General features: G+C 34.9%; 1 protein-coding gene across 1 annotated transcript in view; it reads left to right on the forward strand.

Moving 5' to 3' along the window:
• Positions 1 to 24,502, forward strand: part of AHR (aryl hydrocarbon receptor) — a 62,013-nt gene that overhangs the window by 23,702 nt on the left and 13,809 nt on the right. The window contains exons 3-5 of the mRNA XM_088533496.1: positions 16,055 to 16,170; positions 19,342 to 19,431; positions 21,433 to 21,556. Coding sequence (XP_088389622.1) covers positions 16,055 to 16,170; positions 19,342 to 19,431; positions 21,433 to 21,556 — 330 coding nt within the window. The remainder of the gene's footprint in view (positions 1 to 16,054; positions 16,171 to 19,341; positions 19,432 to 21,432; positions 21,557 to 24,502) is intronic.

The raw sequence follows: 24,502 nt of genomic DNA on the forward strand, positions 1-24,502 counted from the left end.
ATATAATATATATATATATATATTTTTTTTCTGTACTAGAAACCTAAGCTTTCTTGAAGGAGGAATGTCTGAAAAGTCTTTCTCTTATGGAACTATGAAAGATCATTTCTGCCCCAGAGGTTCTGGAGATGCTTTGTATCTGTCTCTCCTGTTGTTTTGATGGCTTCAGCATTGTGCAGATCAACACCTTCCTCTGCACACACATTAGTTAAGTCATCATCAGAAATATGCTTTTTAATTCCCTTTCTCACTTGCCCTTGAACAGCATACCTGAGGAAGCAGTCAGAAGTCATGCCTTTCTGTAGGGTGAAATAAATTCCTTTAAGCTGAATGCGTAGCTTATACACATATGTATCACAAAACTCAGACTAATATAGATTCATTTTCATTTGTCTAGAATTGGTAAAGTAACACACATTATCATGATTTCTGTCAGATGGCTTTTCTTTCCTTCTTTTTTTTTTTCTTTTAATTATGGAAAAATTTGTGCATCGCAGAAGGTGAAAGATGGAGCAGTTGATGGAATGTTAAACATTTATAGAGAAAAGATAGTAGCAGTAGTCATCTTCCATTCTCTCTGATAAATTTAATGGTGGATTCAGGAATATTTACTCTTTGACTAGGGCATTTGCAAATGTCATTTAATGTACACAGAGGGGACTTGAAAAACTGGGAGGTTACAGTTGACATTGCTAAATATGTTCTACCCAACTTTATTACCCAACTTTATTCAGTGTTCTGGCTTGCTTTAGCAGCTGGACTTTGCAGAAATGGGTTATCCTGTGTAGGTGGAGGTAGCTGATGAGTTGCAGCATTTTACTCCTTCGAATATTGTTTGCTGCTACTATTTTAATTCTACATGAACATGTTACTGCAGCTTAAAGGCAAATATGTAGCTGCCTATAGCTCCTTGGGCTGCAGAGCTAGTAACTTCCAGGAGAAGGTTGGTAAAGGCAGCTGGAGTGTGTTCAGGAGCCTCCTAGGTCCAACCCTTAAGTTCTTTGAGTCACTGCATTTGTTTCCTCCTTAGTGCCCGTGTTTACTCAAAGTGTGAGGGTAATTTGACCTTTCGTACTAGTTTTCAGTGCAGGTAGATGAGACTTACCTGTGGTAACATAGAGAATTTAATTAGGCTGTAATTCTAAGTGTATTTCTGAGACTCATTTGTTGCTTTGTAATATTGTATTCTCCAGTAGCCATGAAAATTTGAATTATGAAATAATTCATTCCTTTGACAAACAAGTTTTTCCTATTTTAAGGAAAATAATGTAGTATGAACAGAATAAATGAATTGGAACATGCAAAAAGAATTTATATGTTAAAAAAGACAAAAAAGCCTTATAATCACAGCAAGCCAACTGAATTATATCCAAAATTTATTTATACATAAATGCATAAATGTTGCCAAGCTTTTAAACTTATCATTGTTATTGGAAAAATGGAGAACTTCTACTGTGTCCTTTTGTAAACTTGCTTGATATATTATCTGCAAAGGTAAAATATATTGTTGATTCTTGTTTCAAAGTTAGGGTTTTTTTTTTTTTTTTTTTTTTTTTTTTTTTTTTTTTTTTACAAAAATAGTGATATGAGGGTCACTAGTGGAAGTACACAGAGCTTTTCCATAAAATTTTCATGTCACTGTTTCTTTCAATAGTACTGTAATGTAAAGGCAGTAATTTCTACAAGATGTTTCATAATGGCAGTATATTTGGGGAAAAAAAAATTCAGATTATGGTGTAATTTGCAAACTGATTAGAACAATCTTGGTGAGTTTAAAATCTGACAGGACAAAGGCCTGGAATGCAGGAAGTAGCATTCCTACTATTAACACCCACTACCCGAGTTCCTCATCCTTACTCTGTCTTCTTGTACTCTGTCATCTTAGTACTTCCCTTACTAACATATTAAAATTAATTCCAGTCATTGTGTTATATCAAAACAAGCTTTTGATTTCATGGATTGTGTTCTAGAACACGAGGGAATGTCTCAAATTGTAAATATGAGACTGAAACTTAGTTCTTATTTTCTGATTAAACAGATACTGTAAATAACTTATTTCTTTTGACAGATTATTTTATATAAAATATGTTTTTTCATTAATCACATTAGGCATAAAAGTCATTGATAATAGTTTAAAGAGCTGATAAAGTCAATGAAGGCAGTAAAGTGAAATTGTCAATAGATAATTTTTAAATATTTTTGCAAATTTTTCTATTACAATATTTTAAACCATTAAAGGCAAACATATGCATTTCTGGAATTAACTTTTTTTTTTTCTTTCTTTCTTTCACTGCTAAAATAGTGAATTGAAATAGCTAATATAAATCTTTTTTACCTAAGGAACAACTTTGCAAAGATAACTTGATACATACTTTGGGGAGGAATTGCTCAACTAACAGAGGTGCTTTTGCTTTTCTTCCTGGCTGAATCCCAAGTATTCTAAGCATATGGAACAATTTAGTAAAAAATACATAATTATCAAACAGATCTGTCTTTGCCACCTTGAACATTATTTCTTGTGGCAGGGTAAGTAAAACCTCATGTTTAGATTTTATTTTATTTGATCTTCCGCTGTGTTGGCAAAAGATTACAAAAAATATGACAGATGGCACCATTAGAATATGAGTTGATTTGTGCTTACTCTAATAAGAATCTGGTTATACTTGATACGGTCATGGGACAAATTTTTAACTGAAATTTTAAACCAAAGCAACAAAAATAAATTTTTCTTGGTAAGATCTTGAACAGGCTATTGAATGTAACTTTAAAAATAAGCATAATAACATGCAGGTGTTCACAAACAAATGCTCACAAACGTATGTCCTTTACTACATTTGTTATTAAAAAAAGTTCTCATGAAGCTTTGGCTCTATAGTTATTTCTATTTTTCTTCTCTACATGGAGGTGAAACTGAGCGAATGCTAATTTTTCTTTATAGTGTGCACTGTGTAGATGTTATATCCTTATCTGTAGGGAACACTTCCAACAGTATAAGAAATGGACTGTCAAGAGGAATTTAATGTGCTTCTGTTTCTTCTTAATTAGCTTGCTTAATCTGAAGTCCCTTCAAAGTTGAGTTTTTGGACTAGTTTATGCATTTCACATGAACCAGGCTTTCCTTAAAATCGCCGAATGGCTCTTTCAGCAGGGTATGAAGCTGGGACCAGCCCTGTCACTTTGCAATCAGTGCCCCATCTGTGAATTTGATTTATTTTCCTCTCAAAATTAGGCTTATTTTTTAATTATCTTCTGTGTAATAGAAAACTCTCAACAGAAAGAATATGTATTACCTGTACCCATAGCTTTGTGAGTCATTTCCAGTGCAGTGAAGGAAAGAGGTGGTTGTCACCTGTAGCAGAGGAGCGAGTAGAACCTGGGTTTGACATATCCTGATACTGCTAAAAATGGGCTATGCCGTCATATTTGAGCGTATATAAAATAAATGGCTACCGCTGCCAGAAAATCTTGGATTTTTGCCATACAGGAGAGAGTCAGGAGAATACCCAATTTCTGGATCCTGCTTAGGGTCTGGATGAAGTGGGTGCCAAGCCATTTTTTCCCATTTGGAGGAAGCTCTAGTTATAAGTGCTGGGGCATTAGGAACTATGGGAAACAAAAGTACATACGTTGTTTAGCTTATGAGGCTTCAGAGTTGTGTTTTGGATGTAGGAAGCCAAAGGCCATGTGGTCCTTTATGGATCTGGCCCTCTGGAGTTGAGCTGCACAGTGCTCTGGCCTGTAGCCATATCAATCTCTATTATAATTGCCCATGTTAAAATACTGTTTCCTATTATGTAATTGCTTTCTGAAATCTGAGAGCCAGACAATATCTGTGTTCAAACTGCCGGTTAAAATGTTAAGAATGTTTTCCATTTCAGTAGTTACAGGTAATAAATATTGATGAAAAACATTTTTATAACTTGTAGTTGTTTTGCTTCAACTTTTTCATAGGATTGTTATCCCCTACACTGAAGGGGTTGAGTGCTCATGAAGATGGATAATTTTCTTTCTTTTTTATTTTTTATTTTTGGCCTTCTGATGTTTTTTTGGTGGACTCTCATCAAGAGCTGTGTTGACACAGTGTTGAATAGTTCATTCCCACCTTGTATGGTGGGAATGTGTGGAAGGTTAAGCATGTGATTTGGAAGATCTTCCTTAGTAGTTCCAAGACAGATAGCATTCAGTGTAAAAATCAAGTTGGGGCTTACAAATATGATTGGAAAAAGTGCAGAGAAGGCCTAGATGGCAATACAGGAGATGACTCAGTTTCTCTTGTTTTGTTTGGCAAGGTGAAGGCTAGGGGATATATGGTTGCTGTCTATGAACATATCAGGTTAGTGTTGAGAAGGAAAAAGAGTCATTTGAATTAACAGGCAGTATTGTCACAGGAAGACATGGGAATAAGCTGGGTGTGATTAAAATTTAGACTGGCAATTAGAAGATTCTTAATTACAAGAGAAGCCTTATGATTACAATAGAATCTTAAAGAAATGAAGAGGGAAGAAACAAGATTCCAAACAAGAATGGAATATGCGTGAAAGAACAGTCTGTGAAATTGTCCGTTCTTTCCATCTAGCAAATTCTCCTTTCCATCTAGCAAATTCTCTTATTTTCTGTAAAACTGTGGAACAAGGTTCTGCGGAAACAGATGGAAATCCTTCCAGATTGTGGCATGGAGTTATTAGCTCTATATAATAGACTGTGATAGTACATTGTGGGCACCTTACCAGCTCCACAGCTAGGTAACACAACAGACCCTCCAGAAAGGTCTGTTGTGCCATCAGATTTTCCCAATAAGTTGCATTTCTATTTTTTTTTCCAAAAAATCTGCAAGTCCACACAAGCTAAATACTTTGTATCAGGAAGCATAAAACTAAAACTAGAAACTGAAAACTTGTTTAAGAAGTCTCAGATACAATCTCTCATCTTTTGTGTTTGCGTGGTTGTCCCTCAGGGCAATCAGGGCAAGGCAGTAACTTGCTTTGTTTATGTGAAGTAGCGGCTCAATTAAATGGTGAAACTTAATGAACACTGCTTAAGTGAGTGTCTATCTTGACTCCTGAGGCAGCTTATTAACAAGAGCTTGATGTTGTGGCACAGAAAAGTATTGCTTAAATTTGACATGAAAATAGAGAAAGCACCGACACTGCAATTTTGTGTAGATTTTGGTATGTTGAAAAGGTTATGGTAGAGAAGGGTAGTTTTATTTCTTTGTTTAGAATTATTGAAGGTAGAGCCTTAATAGATTTTTTATTTAAATAAGAAAAACTATAGATGGAATTTTGAGTCTTGGGAACACAAAATGTTTTAAAAAATATATTTAAGGCCAAAAATGTTTCGCCTATGAGAAGTGGTAGTTTTGTCTGAAGTCGCAGTAATCAAACTGTCATTTTGCTTTATTTTACTATGGCTGTCTTCATGTATTTCACACTCAATTGACTCAATTTCTGAAAGGCTAGTGAGTGACTTAAAATAAATGTGTGTTAATGCTCAGAATGTAAGTTACTTAAGGTATATCTTAATCCTTGGTGTAAACACCTGTATAATGTTAGAATTTATGGAATAAGTTTTACAGAGTTTAGTGGCCTGTCTGTGTATTTGCTTCCATGAGCACACCTCTCTGAAAGTGAAGGCACTTAAAGATTTGCTCTTTGGCAAATTATAACAGGCCTTCTATGGCATGCACGGAGATGCAGGGAAGGGAAGAGCAGATGGAAGCAGGCAGCAGTTTCTCTCGTTGTCTTCATCTGCTCTCCTGTGGTTGAGTCTACTTGCTCTACGTCTTTCTTCAGAGGGCCCCTTGCCTTTTTCTCTTCTTCTGCCTCTTAGGATTGTAATGAATGGGATGTTATTTCTGTTGTCTCGCAGGCTAAGCATTCAAAACATAGCTTATTAAATTCCTGTTGTAGCTAATGCTACTTTCCTTTTCTTCATCAGAAACTACAGACTTCAATCCCATGAGACCTCTAAAGCAGAGTCTTCAGTTAAATTGCCTGGGTTATGGTTCAGTCTAACCTCTTCTTTTTTTTGCTCTGACTGTAGAAAGTTATTGAAGTTCTTACGGGTTTGTTGTATTAGATTTCATGTACTGTTAGATCTTCAGTTCTTAAACTTTGCTATTTCAGTGTAACCAATTGAATTCATTAGGTAAGATGATACTTAAATACCATGCAACCATAAGCTTTAATCTGTGTATTTTTTTAATATAATTTTCATATAAGGCATTAAAATCTCTCTCCAAGGTCCTCAATTATAGAATCAGACCCTCCGAATCTTTGTTGTACTTGTCCTTGCAGTACTGCTGAAGCCAATATTCCTGTTTCATGGATAAAAAAACCAAAGTAGACAGTGCCAACGTGATTTCCACCTCATCACACAGGAAACTGTGGCAGAACCACAAAACCATCTATCCCCTCCTCATTTTTATGCGTATTTCTGGTGACTTCCTTGTTCAATTGACATTCTTTCTCCCCCTTGCTCTGTCCCCCACCACAAACCTACCCATAAATGCACTGCAGTTAATTTCATAATCTTGTATTTCCTTTAAAAATACAGGTGTCTGCTGTCAAGTGAAAATATACCTTAGACAACCGATTCTCTTCTACTTAGTTCCTTCCTGCACTGTTGGGTTAGGAAATTATGCTGCCTTAAAGCACTGTCAGAAGCTGACAAAGTTGGAAAAGGCAGCTCTCTGTTTTGGTAAGAGAACGCTTCTGTTGCCGTTAGAACATCATTCTTGAAGGACACGTAGCTCCAGAATCTGTGATACTTCTACAGCCTCTCAGTGGAAATCCAGTGTCGTGTCAAAAACCCTGTTTAGGAAGATGCTGTACCTGCAGCCCATTTCCGAGTAAACTCACTGGGCAAGGTTAGCTGTTCGTCCTGGTCATCTGCTCTTATATATGTTGAGGTTCCTTTCTTCTAATAAGAGTTTCTGCTGGTCAAAAGCAGAATGCCTTTGGGGGCAGAAGCTTATTGGTAGAGGCCTTCAGGTATTTCAGGTGTTAGAAAGAAGGTGCTTTGTTGTTATTTTCGTGTTTAGTATTCACTTGTAGAGCTGCATGCTTAGCAGAGCTGTGAATGGTCAGTACAACAAATTATTAAAATATATCTCCTATTATGTATTTGCTTTAGACCGAATTTACTGCATTTCAGTGAACATGTACATTGGCCTGTGATATTGACTTTCATTGGCTCATCTTGTGTTGGTTCATCTTATGTTACTTCCTGCTTAAACAAAACTTTTTAGAAACTTGCTGAGATGCATTTATATTAATATTTTTCTACAGATATGCCATGTAGTAAACTTATTTAGATGGCCAAAATGACAAATAAAGTGAAAATCTTCATGTACAGAAAATAGATTGCAATATATACCATGTTCAATATAACATACCAAAACTAGACTAAAAAGGGAAATTAAAAAATGAATGCTGCAGTATTCCAGGATAGACATGCTATTCAGCAAAGGGTGAGAAGCATATTGAAACTTTTCAAAAAGATATTTTGCCTTTTTCCTTTTTTTTGATACTTATGTTTTTGTAGATTTTTAGACTGAAAGTGGAAAAACCTTTTGCAGTACAATGGCAAGCTTATTTACTCTCATAAATTTTAACCTACTGTAGTTATTCTTATGATCCAGAAATATAATTTCTGGGAAATTCTGGACTAATGTTGAATTTTGGCCAGTGAAATTTGACAGAAGTTGAGAGGAGGTGGGGAGAGAAAAAAAAAAAAGCTGTCCTCTTGCCAAGTTTTTGTCTCTATTATGATTTATAGCACAGAACATTAGTAACTTACCCCTGTCATAGACCTGGAAACCTAGCAGCACTGGTTTGAGCTAACAAACATGCAAATTTTGAAAGGGCAAGCAACAGATTTCCTTGTGCCAAAAATAGCTTTTGTACTGTATTATTTAAGTGTAATATTTGATCTTAGATAAATGGAAAATAAGACCTTTTTTGTAGAGTGGGGAAATCCAAGGTCATTTTAAAATTAGATAGATATTGTTAGGTGAGTCAGAAATATAACACATTTTTTAAAAGAGCACTTTAATAAAAATGTTAGGTATTGCTTTTATTCCCCTTGTATATTGGCTATATATTGATTATAAGGAAGAGGATATCTGTAGACTCATGCAGCAATTCAAATAGTGTTTATAGCTTTTTCACTTCCCTGTTGTTTGTTATAAAATATGTATGAAGACATTCTTGAAGTGTAAATACTGAGAACCTTTGGGAAGGTCTGCAGCTCTATACTGAACAATTTCAGTAAAATACTGTCAAAATATTTAGTGTTTTATTTTTGCTTTAGAAGTTTGATTTGTCTGTTTTCTCTGATACATTCAAGGACAGTTATTAATAACACCTTAATATTGTCAGTTCTTTTTCCTGATTATACCAAAAGTATATGTAGTTCTTTTTATGTTAGAAAGAAAGAAAAACACCGCTTTATTCAAGTAATAGCTTTGGTAACAACCCATGCATGCAATTCAAGAGGCTGAAACCTTTTGTATTCATGCATTTTTAACTCTCTTGAATGACAATTTCACTTATTTGTTTTCTCTCCAGTTTAAGTGTTTTGGGGTAAATCCTACATTTACTCCTCCCCTGAAGAAAGCTTCTTGTTGCCTTGAATCTTCTCACAGATGGGTAGGCTTGTATTCTCTCTGGCGTGTCTGAATGCATAGCTGATGGGTATGTGTTTTGCTGAGTTTGGATTTGGGGTAAACAAGGAACTTATGGATGACTGAAGATTTAGGAGTGCTCATATGTAGAACTTTTATCATTTTAAATACTAGCCTCTAAGTGAGGAATTCTGATTTGAGTCGCTGGCACAAAAAAACGAATGTCAAGCTAGATGTACCCTTGGAAATTCTTGAATACTGCCAATCTGTACACACCAGTTGGCGATCTGTAACTGTGCAACATTTAACTTTACAGCTTTTAAAAGTCAAAAAAAAAAAAGGAAATTCCCAAGGCCTGGAAACTTACTTTTTAATTTCATTCTTTTTTTCCATTTATATTCATAGAAATATTTGTAATGGCTTTTTATTTATTTGTTTATTTTTAACTTCTGTTGTTAAACTTGTTCTGGTAAAAATCTTTGATTTTATTGCTTTTCAGTCTCTCTTTTTCTTCATTAGTCATGTCCTAGTAATTCTTCCTTAAAATTGTTCATGCCGGTATCGTGAGCTTATCCTCTTGTGATACCTGCCTCTTCATTTTTTTCCTTCTTCAACCAGTAATGATTTTCTGAAGACCAAATCAAGAAACATCTGTCTCTGGTGACTGCTAGATTATTTCAGTGGTTAATCTTAAATATACAGACATCTTTATAAGTTTTTACATTAGCTGAAAACACATCTGTGAATTAAAGCATTATGTCCTTTGCGGTTGAAGGTTGCCTGATACTAATTTTTTCATCTTTAGTTGGCCTTTTTAATAGAAATATGAAAATTTGTGCAGCTCCTGCATATATTGTATGGACCTTTTTTCTGCATTTAAAAGTAAAATATAGTCTTTAGAGGTGAGTCCAGTAATGTCATAATTTGCCATATTCAGTGCTTCTCATGCTTGCTTCCAAAGGTACAATTTCACCCCGATTCTGCTAATGCTTACAAAACTTGGTAATTTAACTTCCATGGCTAGTATTTTTAAGGTGCAAAATATTTCAGATAGTTTTAAGTAGTGAAAATTGCTAAGATTGCATATATAGGCTAATATTAGATATAGTGATATGTGGATATATAATATTTTTGCTAGTGTAAACAATTTAGTTTATGTTAATGATTTAGGCAAGAGTTTAATATTAAACTCAGCTTTCTCAATAATGTCCTCCTTGCCTTTTGCAGTAAGTCTTGTTTTGATTGATGAACTTTTTGTGGAGTTTAGTGGTTGAAACTCAAGCAAGGAAGACCATCCCCTCATGAAAACTGTTGCTGTTTTTTACAGTAATCTAGAACAGACTAGTTGAATTTATAATTCTACTGGAAGGGTTATGAAACAGTCTAAATGGGCTCTGACTGCAAACTTTGACCTGTTCGGCTGAATTGTGGGAACGATGCCAAAATTTGATATAAAGCAGTTCTGGGAAGCTCTTTAAGATTAAATTCCAGGGCTGTGTGACTGATGTGCTAACAATCTAGTTGTGATATTGACATGCCACTTGTCTAATGCAGTTTTAGGCTTGAACAGATCATTTGCCGAAAAGTAAAAGTATCTCAACTCTGATATAAGTAATTTGATGTGTTCAGTGTGATTCTTAAAAGGCCTGGTTAAAAACTGGAAACTTGATATTTCTTCCCTTACACATTACTGCAGTGAGCCAGCTGGGCTCCTCAGAAGTTCTTGCCTTTTCATCATAAAGGAAAAGGTAGCAAAGAGGAAGCACTAACAGAGTAGCTTTATGTGGTTTCCATGAAGCTTTTCATGCAGCAGTGACTGAATCGGCTTGTGCTGGGGACTCTTCAAACACATGGCTGACTTCTGAGAATTTAGAGATAGGGCGTCTGCTTAATCATACATTTATTCACTGACTGAGTAATAAGAAGAGACATTTGATGTGGGAATGTTCGGGTTTCGCTTTGGAATATACTCTCGAGACTCCAACACCAAGCACTAGCGAATTTGGTGCATTTTCTTCATTTATGTCAGATAAACTTGCACATCTGTTCAACACAAAAATAATTGCCTTTATCTATTACTGTTTACTTAGGTTGTTGTGATCCTTTGCGAAAAGAAAACTCACATTTTTCAATTTTAGTATTTTCTCAATTTGAGGAAAATAGTGAATTATAGAGAGCATGGTTGTACTAGTTTAATATTACTAATGTAATTATATATTCCTAGGGGAGCCCCTATCTTGTTCTATGGCAGGCAACCCAGTATTCCGTAAGGCAATAGTCATACAAAAATGCTTTTAATCTTCCCCAAAGTTATTTTTTTACTGGTGTTCTTTTTGCATCTCATATAGACATGTCGTTCTTTTTTCTTAAAAAGCGGGACTAGACCTGTTTTTCCATGTTTCGCTATTCAAAAGTTTAACCACCTATATAATATATTCTCAATGTAATGGTAAACTAGGTAAGCATTTGTGGTAAATATACCCTTCAGTTGGCTAGGTAGGTGCTGACATACTTTACTCTGAATTCTCTGTTTCTTCAGTTATTTTATTAACTTTGAAAGAATTGGTCCACATATTGCCATCTTAAGTATGTCAGAGTGTATTTGCACTTCCTCTGTGACAATGTTTTGATTCTCTGCTGCTGTAACTTGTGAAGAGGGAAAGGAATCTCCATTTACAGGATTCCTGCTGACGGTGCTCGGGAATGGGGACAGTAGCTTCAGATTACTGCATGGTCTTTGATTTTTTGCAAACTCAATAAAATACAGAAGATGGGACTTGAAAGCAGCTATTTCTCAAGTGAGGAAATGATGAGAAAGGTCCTTTTTGAGAACAGGAGTGACAGCCTGGAAGGAACAGGATAAGAGTTATTGCGGGTTGTGGATGGGAAGCATTTCTACCAGGCAGAAACCCCAGAGATCGAGTTTCTGAAGATGAAAAACACTGGCCTGGGGTCTCTGTTGAAAAATTGAGAGGATCAAAGCAAAGTGAGATGATGGATACACTTTTTATTTTTCTTTAATCGTTCTTATTATATTATTCTTTGCTGTGTTCAAATTGCTAGGGATTAAGTTTGTTACTTAATAAAACCTTCTGTTGATTTACTCATCACTGCTTACAGCTAATGAGGGAAGAGCCTGAAAGCACTGTTTCCAGCAGGGTTATTTGAGTAATTGCAGTTAAGGTGAAATGTGTCTTAGTTCCCCCATGAAAGGTGAAAGCAGTAAGTCCTGTACTGAGGGAAATGCATTCAGAAAGACACATCAGGACCTAGCTGTATCCTTAGTCCTACCATTCCAGCGGCTTCAAAGGAGTTTACTGCATCAGAACAGGGAGATTTATTTCTGAATAACTCGCCAGAGTTAATGAAATGCATCTTTCTATCATGTATTATTGGTGGATTCAGCGCATTACTCATGCAGTTTAGCACATATCTTCAAGCATATCTTCTCATACTGAATGCTATATTCTGTGGAAAGAAAGACTTTCTTCTAGACAAGCCTCTTCATACTAAAAAATCATTTTTCAGTAAGCAGTTATTTTTCTGTCTTTAAAGCAAGAGACATCTTTTGTCTGCAGTTGGAACTGAGTTGCTAAAATTTTGCTTTTTTGCTTTTTTTTCAGAAAACTTTTTTCCCCCCAGATATATACAGAGAGGTGTATTACCTCTCTGTACAAATCTTCTGTTATACAAGTTTAATAGAGAAAAGCTAGTAAACACCATCATTATTTAATTTGTCATCTCAGATACAATGTAAAACTGAGTTGGTATCTTCTCCATTTGCTGGGACAGGCACTAGCTGATTGATTTTCACAACTGTAAACCTAATGTACCAGAAACTATAAAGCTGTTCTGTGCTTACAAAACTTATTAAAGATCGCTACCTCATTTTGTTGTCACTGGCATTTAGTTTTTACTAAATCAGGAAAATCCTGACAATATAAAAGGTGCATGTTGCTGAACATAGGATTAAGTGACAATCATTAACTTGAAATGCTTATGCATATAACTGCTGCTAAAAACATGTAGCAGAAAATCACTTGTTTTTACAAAGAAAACAATTGTGTCTCTTATTTTTATTTCCTTAAAGTTATTACAGGAAAATGCAAAGAAGCAACTTGATTGCATCTCACATGTCTTCTAGGGCAGAAAATGTTTCTGGTTATTAAATCTATACATATTTACTCTATTGGGTTATTCATGTTTTCACAGCCTGTCACCAAAAGTCAGAGTGATAGGCTGAAATGCGTTCTGTACGAAATTGAGAGACTCACAGATTTAAGAGCAGTGAGCTGTTGTGGTTATTTCATCTGACTATATGAGTTAGAGGCATTGAGAGGTCCCCAATTACATTTCTGATTTTGCACTAGGCTGTGATAACTGAGGTAATATTTGGATAAGTTGCCCACATGTTTGTCATGCTACCTTGCAAGTACTGTTTACTGAACTAGGAATCATCTTAGACTTTTGCCTGTTGAAAGCACTTGTAGAAATGTATGAACAAATTCTGTTGTTCGTATTCCTTTTGTTCCAACTACTCGAAAGCTGTTTCCTATGATCCTTGTGGTTGGACACAGATTTCTTCTATGCGCTTTGGCATAGACTGATGAGTCTTCCTCCCTCCTTCCTTCCCCCATTTTACCCATTTCCTATCTACTGAAGTATATTAATTTATTTAAACTATTCTTATTAATAAAATTATCCATCAGCAAGTAATTCTATTTAAAATACACATCCTTTTCTAGCACAGAAGAATTATGGAAAAGGGATTGCTAAAGGATATAGCTCTTGCAGCATTGCTCTTGAGAGAGAAATGAGCTCAGTTAACGTTATCTGTTTGGTTAATACTTGTGAGTTCCTACTAACAATGATAGGGTTAACCTGTTAACCTGGCCCTGACTACTTTCTTTCTCTCTCTCGCTCTCTTTATTTATTTTATTTTATTTTTTCTAATCAGGACTCTTTTTTCTAAGTTTAGAATGTTAGAGCTTTTGAAAATTATTGAAAAATCCTCAATTCTCTGCTTGTCATTCAGACTTTTCTGTTTCTTCTGGGTGATTTGACTTTTAATTTTTGGTGAAATTGGCTTTTTTTTTCCATAATAGCAGCTAAAGAGGATTTAATTTTTATTCTCTAAATGGGGTTTAGCTTTCATTCTGTGGGCATCAAATTAATGAAATCAAGTGAAGGGCGCACCTACTTAAGCAACATCTGGACTTTGATTCTGACCTATACCTTTTGATGAATTGAAATTGAGAAGAGGCCTGATATAAGGAAACCTTACTTTTTGGTAGATAAAACAGTAAATTGATAACCTTTCCTCTAATGTAGTCTTTGAAAGCATGAGAGTGTTTCAGGGTTGTCACTTACTGACACATGTCCAAAGACTCAGAATGCCACGTCGCCTGTGACGCCATCTCTTCCCCCTGCCTGCAGGAGTTTGGGAAGCAAGTCCCAGAAACCTGTTACTGGGGGCCTTGTAGCAGGCACGACCAGGCATGGGATTTATTTGGCAGAACAAAGCCCCTGGGAGGTTATCGTATTTTTCATCCCAGTTTGTCAGCAATCTTTCCATCTGTGTTAGGCTACAACAGCTTGTGCTCATTCATACTCCAATCTCTGCAGAATGCTTAGTTCCCAATTGGCAAAACACTGATGTTCATATGTACCTATGTGCAGGCTTTTAAAACTATGTGTAATATAGCCATACTGGAGTGTAGGCTGTGTTTGAGCTCCGTAGCAAGCTATGAGTTGGTGGGCGAAGAGATGATTCAGTAGAGAGCCTTGCATGATTCCTTGCATCATTTATTATTAGCATATTATAAAAGAAAAAATGCTACAAATAGCGGTATATGCTATTTTTTGGAACATCAGGCATGAAAAAAGCAATTTTTCTTCTATTGCTAGGGAGCTCTAGGGTTTTTTAATAAATATTGTGGTTGTCTTTTAAGATAATTAAGATGTTTTAAGATAATTTGTAGGTAGAATATTGTTATATCTTCCAAAGACTTGATTAAAAATGAATTTATTGTTGCCACTCTGTGTGGCCTAGTGCAGAAGCTTTTGCATATTGGGCAAGAAAAAGAGCATTAAGGTTTTTATTTCAAAGAAGTCTCACAACAGATAAATTCCTGACTGATTAATCAGTTAATGTCTTTAGAACATACTTCTCTGTGGTGCCTTTGAGGGGTATTTTAATGAAAACTGTCTGACTTAAAAGTTGTGATAGCTGTAGTGAAAGCTTAAAAAGAAAAAACCTGAAAAGTGTCATTTATCTCTCAGTTAATATTCCTAGCGTAAAATATCATTTAACCTCGTTGAAGAGTGACTGAACAGAAATTCTTTCAGATCATTGACTAAAGTTCTAGGAAGCTGAAAATGAAGGGGTTAAGCAGGATTGAAAAATCATTTGGATTTAGGGTAAAAATCTAATCTCTAGCAAATAAAGCTCTTGCTACAGTATTTTACAGCAGTGTGGTTGCTTTTAGAAATTTCTTGTAATTTGGGCGGGGGGAGGTTGTAGCTTTAAGGTATAGATTTACTGTACAATTACTCAAGTAATTCTAGGTTGTCTAGACATTGCAGATCCAGATAAAATGATTAATTTTAACATGGGAACTCTTTTTTGCACCCTGTGCAACATAGATAAACTCTGAGTTACAGAGAATGTTTGAGGATCTAGTTTTACTTAACAAGGTCCTGCCTGCTACAACATACAGGGCATATTCCGTATGCTTTGAGTAATTTTTTTCAAATCAGTTAAGTTTGCGGCATGAATAATGTTTATGGTTATGGTTAATGGTCATAGTTATAGTGGTTTACCTGAAATTGGAAAGTTTGCTTAATGGTTTAAATAGTTAAATTTTAACTATGGCAGAATAAAGCCCTTTTGTTTAAAATGGTTCCTTACTTCATGTTTTTTTGAATGTATAATATGCATTTAAAGTTCCTGTGTTCTCCCCTTTACTGAGCTCAATAGTAGGCTCATATCTGAGACACCGTAGTTAGATGTCTGCAGTTAGGTGAGATACACAGAGCCTGAGTGTTCTCGTGCTGTACAGCAGTGTATGTTGTTACCAGGCTGTATGAGTTTGTTTTCTGAAAACAAAAATGCCCTTTAAAAAGAAGAGGGACAAACGAAAGGCACGCCTCAGGAGAGAGAGAAGTTAAAACGCGGGGCGGCGGGACACAAAATACAAGAGCATTATTGTGTTAAGTAGGTTTGGATTGTTTTCAATAATACTGATTCTGTTGTGAAAGTATTACAGTTGAGAAGGAAAATAACTGCAAGGTTGGGAGGGTATCTTTAAAGGTAGGGGAGAAAAGCCTGGTATTGAGACAAATAATTCTTTTTAGATTGACTTTAAAAACATCTTAAAATTTTATTTTTTCTTCACAAAATAGCTTTTCTGTTCTTTTGTTTTGTAGTTGCATTAAGGTCTTCTAACTCTGCAAAACCAGAAAGAAATGGTATCCAGGAAAACAGTAGACCAACAAAAAATGGAGAAGAGATGCAGATCCTGGAAGGAGAGCTCTTGCTGCAGGTGTGTTTTGCTGTCTTCTATAAGAAGATTTAAATAATAAAAGTAGTGTTTTATTTGATGTGCTAGTTGCCTCAGTGATGAAATTGAAAGTTTTCCTATTGTCAAACTATTGCCTCATTTTCTTTAGGTCATTATTATGCAGGTCTTTCACCTTCCTCTGGAGGTACTAGTGACTTTGAAGAGTTAGTTTTAGACTACAGGGACCTGTTAAAAACTCTTATTTGCTCAGCGCTCTGTTTTTTCTTTTCCCCACCTCTTTCCATTTATTGTTAATATAGGTGATATAAACAAAGACAGTCTTATTAATAAGTTCTGATAGGTTAATCATCATGTCTAGTTGTCATAATTTTGCTAGATATCTAAAATAAACTATTTCCCTTTGGAAGGCCTTGGTCTTGCTGGAGGATCTTGCTTTCTGTGGTTTGAAAGTACAGATTTTTAAATGCCTTCAATAACTTCTAGGAAAATAATAGTAAAAAAATAGATTATTTAAATTTTTAATGTCATAGTGTCAAAGCGCATAAAATATAATGATACATTAGTGTGCCCCAATTAAAATATAAGAAATGATTAATATAAACATCTCAAAGTTCTAAATGGTTTCACAGAATGAGTTTTTACTACTTCCTCCAGCTCCATTTGATATATGTTCATAATCTGTCTTGTACACACATTTTTCACACTGACTTATCTGAAGTGTCAGATTATTAGGTCAGCCAGAGTTGATGATTTTCTTAAATAGAACAAAAAAAGAGCTACAGATCAAAAGGCAGAGCTAAAAACAGTTCAAAAGAATCCTACAAAACAATTACTGTAGATTAATGCTAGTGGAAAATAGTTTCCTGACTAAAAAAATAGGATGCATGTACTTTCCTATCCTAACATTAATCAAGTAAGTAGGTTAGTGGTAACTGTTACAGGGTTTTTAGAAGTGAACAGTTTTCATTCAAATAGAAAATGTCGGAGAAAAGGGGCAGATTATATTTATGCTAGAGACATGTATATGTTTGCTGTAAAACAGTTATTTTTGTGATTTTCAAATGTAAATTACATAATGAAGCTGTTTTATCGCACTGCTTTCCAATATGAAAGTGAAATAGATTATATATTGACTAATGTAAATTCTGCTTCCTTGGGAAGTAAGCAAATTAACTGTATTTCATAAATTTATTTGTTAATATTTTGTATTAAAAATAATTGCCACGAATGAGTAAAATGGTAGACTTTGCTCTAGGAATGTAAAAAATGCTGTGTGGTAAAATTGGAATTTTATGGAAGGTATTTAAAATTCAATATCAGTAGTGGCCACAACCTTTTCTTATACCTAAGCTCAAAAGTCTCTTTTGCCACTCAGGTTTCTGTAAACTAAAAATGACAATGAACAGTTTCTTACTCTTCTATTTGTATTGTTTGCAAACTTCGTATGAATATCTCAGTTGTTTATGCGTGTTTCTATTTGCCCATCTGCTTCATAACAAATAGAAAAATTGTAATGTCATTAGTTGTCAAAACAGCAACTTCTCCTTACCAGTTCAGTGCATTGTGGGAGTGGAGATCAAATACATAGTTCAAAATTAAGCTGCATCTCCCTTAAAAGTATTTATTTATGTCAAGATGTCTATATAGATACATGATCTAGTGTAATCTAAGCTTATGAAATGACATGCAAATGAAATTTTTTGGCTTCTAAGAGGTTTTTAAAACATCTTAACTCTCCCCAGTAATGAATGGTTTTGTATATATTGCCTTTCCATCTGTATTGAGAACCTGACCTCAACCATAGGAAGTGAAATACGCTGAGAAACACCTGCCATCCCGCTGGTATAAGCTTTAGCAAAATGAAGGATTTTACAACTACAATGTGACACTGCTCTAAAATCGCAGATTTTTTTGGTTTAACACTTTAATTCCAAATATTTTAAACTCCTGCTGTGAGAGTTAGACCTTCTTGTTTTCAGATATAATGTACTAAATTTATGGAAGGATGTTTTAAAGGGCTGTGAATTGCATGGATTAAGAAATGTTTGCAGATTAAATAGGAGCACTTCGAAGAACTTAAAAACCAGTCATTTGATCAGATATTTAACTTATTTAGAGCCTAGTAATAAAAGAATAAGAAATGGTAATATTGATATGGAAATATGGAAAAGCAAATGTGGGGTATACCACAATTTGGGACTGTGAGTTAATGTTTGTGAAGGAAAGATCCTGTTTCGTAATCGAACTATATTATCATGATTTGTGTTAAGAAATAGGATATCCTTGACTTATGTTTTCGAACAATTGTAATAACTTTGCATCCTAAAGAGATTTAAAAGTAGGTTTTTGAGTACACTGGCGAAGTTTGAATGCAGCTGAGGAAGTGAAGTGGCACAATAGACTTAGTTGAGTCCCTGGAGATAGGCTTTTGTTAAATCTTGACTGAAGCCCATAGAAGTAGATCAGCACCTTTCAGATGAGCTGCCAAGTCCCAAATGTTGTGTTTGCTATCACAACAATTGCCATGACCATATTGATTGGGAGTTCAGATAAATGCCCTTTGCGTGACTTTGAATGAGGAGCCACTTAGTCTAGCTCCTCATGAAGGGGGAAATCTCTTCAAAAACATTGTTTGCTTGCAGCACTCAAAGATCTTCTATTTTAAGTAAGCTATTAAATGTCTTCTGGACCATATAGAGGATCTTGATCACTTGATTTCCTGTCCACTTAGGCCTGTCTGGACTATGAATAGAACAGATTTTGGGAATCCGTTGGTGACATGCCTTGGTTTTATACTGCAGAGTTAATTATATTGAAGTCTTGAGCTGTGCAAGCATTGCAAACTGGTTGTTAGTTACCTTTAGGTAAATCTGTAGTTGTTTGAATTACTGCCCCTTATCTCCAGCAATCATCAGTAAATAGAAGTTATCCATGGGCTTTGTCCTCTCCCTTGACCTCATTTTTGGAATTTTCTAAAAAATATTTTTCCTTATTAGAAGCACAGCTTGCTTTATTGTGTCATGTACATTGTAGAGATTTGCAATGGAAAAAATCCTTCTATTCAGGCTGCTAGATAATGATATGTTCTGTATGCTTTAAATTTTATTGTAAGACTAAGATAGAGTTACAGCTGCAATAATTTAGCTGAAGTTTTGTCTTTGAAGCTGACAGATTGGTGTGTTTCCTCCCCAGGCATTAAATGGTTTTGTATTAGTTGTTACGGCAGATGCTCTGGTTTTTTACGTCTCTTCTACTATCCAGGACTACCTGGGGTTCCAACAAGTAAGTTTATGTTTTTTTCTTTTTCTTTTTTTTTGGGGGGGAGGGGGGAAAGGGTAGGTTTTTGGTTAATTTCTGAAGGCATCGGTGTTCATACTTACGGTCTGATATTTTGTGTAATAAAATACTTCGTTAGATACTTTACACTGGCTTACTTTGAACCTATATTACTTTTCTGTCAGCTTATATAGTGGAAATGGGATCTCAGGCCAAACACAACAGGAATATCATTTCCAATGCTGAGTTAGGCAGGAACTTTCACACTTAATTAGTCTTTCCTGGAACAACTGTTTGAAATTTATACTGCGGTGTTACCCAGTTTATGGTGCTGAACAAAACATAATTCAATGGGAAGGTAATTATTTTAATAGAAACCTTTCATACAAAATAAACTCCATATGCTTTTGGGTTTAAGTATCTGCAGAATTAGTTTACTAATTTTAGCTCTCCCCTGTTTTCTTTTTGTAAAAGTCTAGTACATACGTAACTTGACATTCATGGTGCAGATTAGGTAGGGCTTTCTTGACCCTGCAAGTCATGTACCGAAATGGTGAAGATCCAGAAGACCGAGATCCAGAAGGCATTAATGCATTTCTCAGAGAACTCCCAGAATTAGCTTGTATTAAGACAACACAAACTGTTGTGATTCTTACTTCTGTGGTTCAGATAGGGCAAATTTGGATCAATTGATATTTGAATAATTTGTCCTTTGATATCTGATTTTTTTTTTTTTTAATACTCTGAATTATAAGTGACCTGTCAGGGCAACCATGGACACAGCCTCTGTCAAATATATTTGTACTTGCTTCACTTCCATGGTAAAATATTCCACACCTACAGTTATCAATAAATATCAGTGCTGTTGGGTACTGGATAATGACAGATGAAGTTGCTGTCTAAAAACAGGGAGAAACAATGCTTGTATTTTTAGCCAGTTGATGAGAGTTTGGGGAATGTTGTCTTAAGTGATTTTTTTTCCAAACAAAACATTACTATTCTTTAGGTTACCAATTTTTCACTTGTCGGGGATTGAAGAGAAAATACAGGGAGACAAATTGGCATGGTGTTTATATAGAAATGCCAATAGAGTGTGTGATATAAAAACAAAGTCTTGAAATCACCAAAATAATATTTTTTTTTTTCTGAAAATACATGAAAGCAAGATTTGAGCCGGGCTCCTGCTTTTGCCATATCATCATAATTTCCATAGATCTATGTTTTAGGTATTTTGTGTTTTATGTATAATTGATTTTTTTTTTGATTCATGCAGAAAACAAATAATTAAATTCTTCTCGATTTCATCAGAATTAATTATTTTCTTGAGTTTTTTTGTTTTTTTTTCCTCCCTCCTAATTTCTTTCATCTGCTGGGTCTGAATGTTGTAACTTTGTCACTCAGATCTCAGATAACATACATAAGCACATAAGCGGTTGGGATATGAGAGCTTAATAAGTACAGATTTTAATATGTCCTTAAGGAGTAACCAAACTTTGAGCCAAACAAAACCAACATGCATAATTTTCTTGTCTTAGAGTGAGAAGTTCTTTGGTTCAGGGTGTTTGGCTTCTTTTGTATTCCCAGAGCGCCTGGAGAATGGGTCAGGGCCAAGTTCCAGCTGGCAAATACTTTGTTTACTAGCATGCAAAATGAAATAATTAAACATCAATAACAACAACAAAACTCTCAGCATAGCACTTCTGAGTTTAAGATAAAGATAAGATAAAAACGTGATAAAACAGGGGAAGAAGAGCTTACCGTTATTTTTGTAAGTTAATATTTGCAGTATTATTTTTCATGTTTGCAGACATTGGCATGACTGAGTATTTCTCTGGGTTGTTAGAAATTGCTTCAGAAAGCTTCTCCGTGTGCGTGCAAATAGATGTTTTTATCCCTTGAGCAAAAAGGATTTTGCTATGCCATTAGAAATGGTGTCAACATGATAACTTCCATGATACTGTCAGATATGTTTTATATACTAGTCTCCTTTTTCCTTTCTGTACATAGTCAGATATTATACACCAGAGCGTATTTGAATTGATTCACACAGAGGACAGACCTGAGTTTCAACGTCAGCTACATTGGGCACTAAATCCTGCACAGTCTGCAGATTCGGGACCAAGCCTGCAAGGTGAGAATGCAGCAAGCCTACACGGTTCCCTTTTAAAGCAGGTGTATGTGATATCTTAAATTAGTTCTTTTGTATAAACAAAAAAAGTAAGTAGCACCTTTTAAGTTTATTTGAATATTATGGATATGTTTAGCCAACAATGGAAAACTCTGTTTCCTTTAAGTTTGAATAAGCACAGCATCATTAAAAATACTAATTTTGTTTTAAATAAAACATGAATTGGAAGAGTTTAATTTGGAGCGTGGGTAATGGAATTTCTCTCTTGAGTTTGACTGGGAGTACTGTGGTCCTGCATGTCTTTTTGCAAACAAGAGACTACAAAGTGGGCAATGTTTTTTGCCTACATCAGATATAAAGAGGCTCTATTTTTTCTGTATTCATCCTCAGTTCTACCACGCCTTAATCATTCTTTGAATGACAGAGTAATTCCTCTAAAGTAATGATCTCTTTTATGTTTACTCGTGCTTACTGATCTTGGTACCAAATTTATTAGCACGGAAATTCAGCTTCTTATGACTTTTATTTTTTTTAAGCTTTTCAGGCTTGCAGAACCATTCCATGACTAATAATGTATTAGAATATTTTCTTAATATAGAATAGTGCATTCCTGACTGTGGAAGAGTTTTGCTGCTCTGCTGTGGCTGTTATGTCTAGTCTGCTGTGTAGACCAGCAAACTATCATTAGTGATAATTTTATTTGAGAATTAAAAGGGGAAGCCTTATAGAAGATGCTACAGATGAATCTTTTAGACTAAATATTCTGATTAGCACTTCTGAATGGCACATTGTTGACTAATGCTTATGTGATGTGCTGAATTAAGAAGCAATTAAGGAGAAACACATTGCTTGCATGTGGAGACAAGGAAGAGGGGATTTGTTGTTGCATAGTTATAATAAAGATGAAAAAAAAACTGCTGAGTGTGATGCTTCATTTTGCAGAGCAATTCCTTAAACATTTAGGTGAAACTCTTATTATAAATTACTTTTCTAATACAGAAAAAAGTCTGTTTTTAAAATTTATCATTCATAAAGTAACCAGATTTAACTCTTAAAATTTTGGATTTAATATTTTATAGCTATGATTTGATAACAGAAAACAAAAGTAGCAGCAAAGCAAACTTTATTTATTTTTGGCTCACCTAAATCTCCATATATAGAAGTTTCTCATTTTAGTGCCTTAATGTTGTCATACCATGTATGGAACCATTTACACAATCCTGTTGAAATTGGTTAATTAGTTAATATCAGTTATTATAGAAAACAGCTGCCCGCAGTCAGAAACTGTGTTTTTATGGGTTGGCTTACTGCTTACTTAAGAGTGAAACAGTGTGCTGTAGCACTCCAAGATTACACAAGTGTGTATGAAGCTATGAATGAGAGTGATATCAGGTTGATTTGGCATCAGATTTTACTGGATGGTGGAAGTTTTGCAAGTGCTGAGCAGGTTTACAAACAGTTTATTTTATACCCTGTATTTCTAGCTTAGTAAAAGCTGCAAAATTATTTTCAGGCTACCAGTAGTGTAATGTATAGAGAATTTTTAAACTAATTTCAGATTTATAGTAAAGGATAATGTTATGATCATAAAAATCCCCTCATTTCTGTTGAATTTCTTATTTATGAATACATTCAGCTAGAATTATATAGATATTGATATATGTATACTGTAAGTGTGCTCAGGATTAATCACGCATTGAAATCTCTTCTCTCAGAGAAGTTTGCAAGATTTTACTACTTCAGTCCCAAATGTCAGCTTTGGAGTTTGTACCATCTTTTAAAATGTACCTGTTGAGCAGCAATGTAAGGTCTTGAGGTCAAAACAATGAAAAGATCTAAATACACAGAGCTTTCATGCACATCTTTCCGTAGGGTTGATGAGCTCTCGTGTAAGGTTCCTTGTGAATATAGGTTTTTATCTCCCGTGGTGTTAGTTGCTGATTTTGCACCAGGATTTGCAGGGTCTCTCTGAGACTCTTTGCACTCTTAAAATTACTGTGGAGTCGGTCATTCAAGGTTCGTCAAGTCGTTCCATAAGGAATTTTTTTTACTTTCTAATATCAAAATCAGATGACAGCCATCCTGGACCAGCTTCTTGTTTCTGTCCATACATGGCAGTTAGTTCCCTCACAACCTATGGGATATTTTACTATGCTTCTTGTGTTGGGTTTCTGGCAGAATAAATGCATAAGCAAATGTGTCTAATTTTCTTTTAGTCAAAACTGAATGTTTAGTACTTTAAAATAGTATTTCACACTGTTGTAGTTTTCTTATTTTTCTATGTATATGAATTACTAGGGAAAGACTACTTCAAGGTTTATATATATATTGCAAATGATCACTTTGCTGAATTTGCTTCGAAAAGACATGGCATGGTAAACAACAGCATCCTAGTTGTTCATGTTTTTGGGTAGGTTGTTTTGATTTGGTTGTTTTTTAAATAATACATGTTTCAAATTCCTCTGAAGAGGTAACTATAGTATTTTCTTCATCAACACAATGATGGAATAGTCTTCATTATTTTGTGGCCTTTTTTCTCTTTTTCTTTCTTTTTTTTCCATCCATTAGAGAAAGTAATTGCATCCATTCTCTCAAAGGGAGAGAGTTTTATTTAGTGCTGCAGACAGCTTTTGTCTGGGTGTTTGAAGAGTGACCATGTCTCAGTCTTCAGCCTGATACTCTCTACTGAGCTATTGAGTACCTGGTTCATATAGTTACTAGGACTGGGTGCTTAATTCCATTTTGAAGATCCTACCCTTTCAGTAATGGTGATATCTTGTCTGTAGAGCATTCTCTGTTTTCTGTGATTGATTCAAAGTCTAGCCTGTTGACTAAAATAATGAATTAAGTCATTAGTCAGTAAAATGACAGTAAATTTTTTTTTTTTTAATCCCATCAGAAGAACTGATGCTTAGCATAGTGCTGTAATCAGTAAAGGTTCTGAGGATG

Source organism: Tinamus guttatus, unplaced genomic scaffold, assembly GCF_059628265.1.
Source record: "Tinamus guttatus ecotype Peru unplaced genomic scaffold, ASM5962826v1 Tinamus_guttatus_pri_ptg000503l, whole genome shotgun sequence".
In the NCBI taxonomy this organism is placed as follows: domain Eukaryota; kingdom Metazoa; phylum Chordata; class Aves; order Tinamiformes; family Tinamidae; genus Tinamus; species Tinamus guttatus.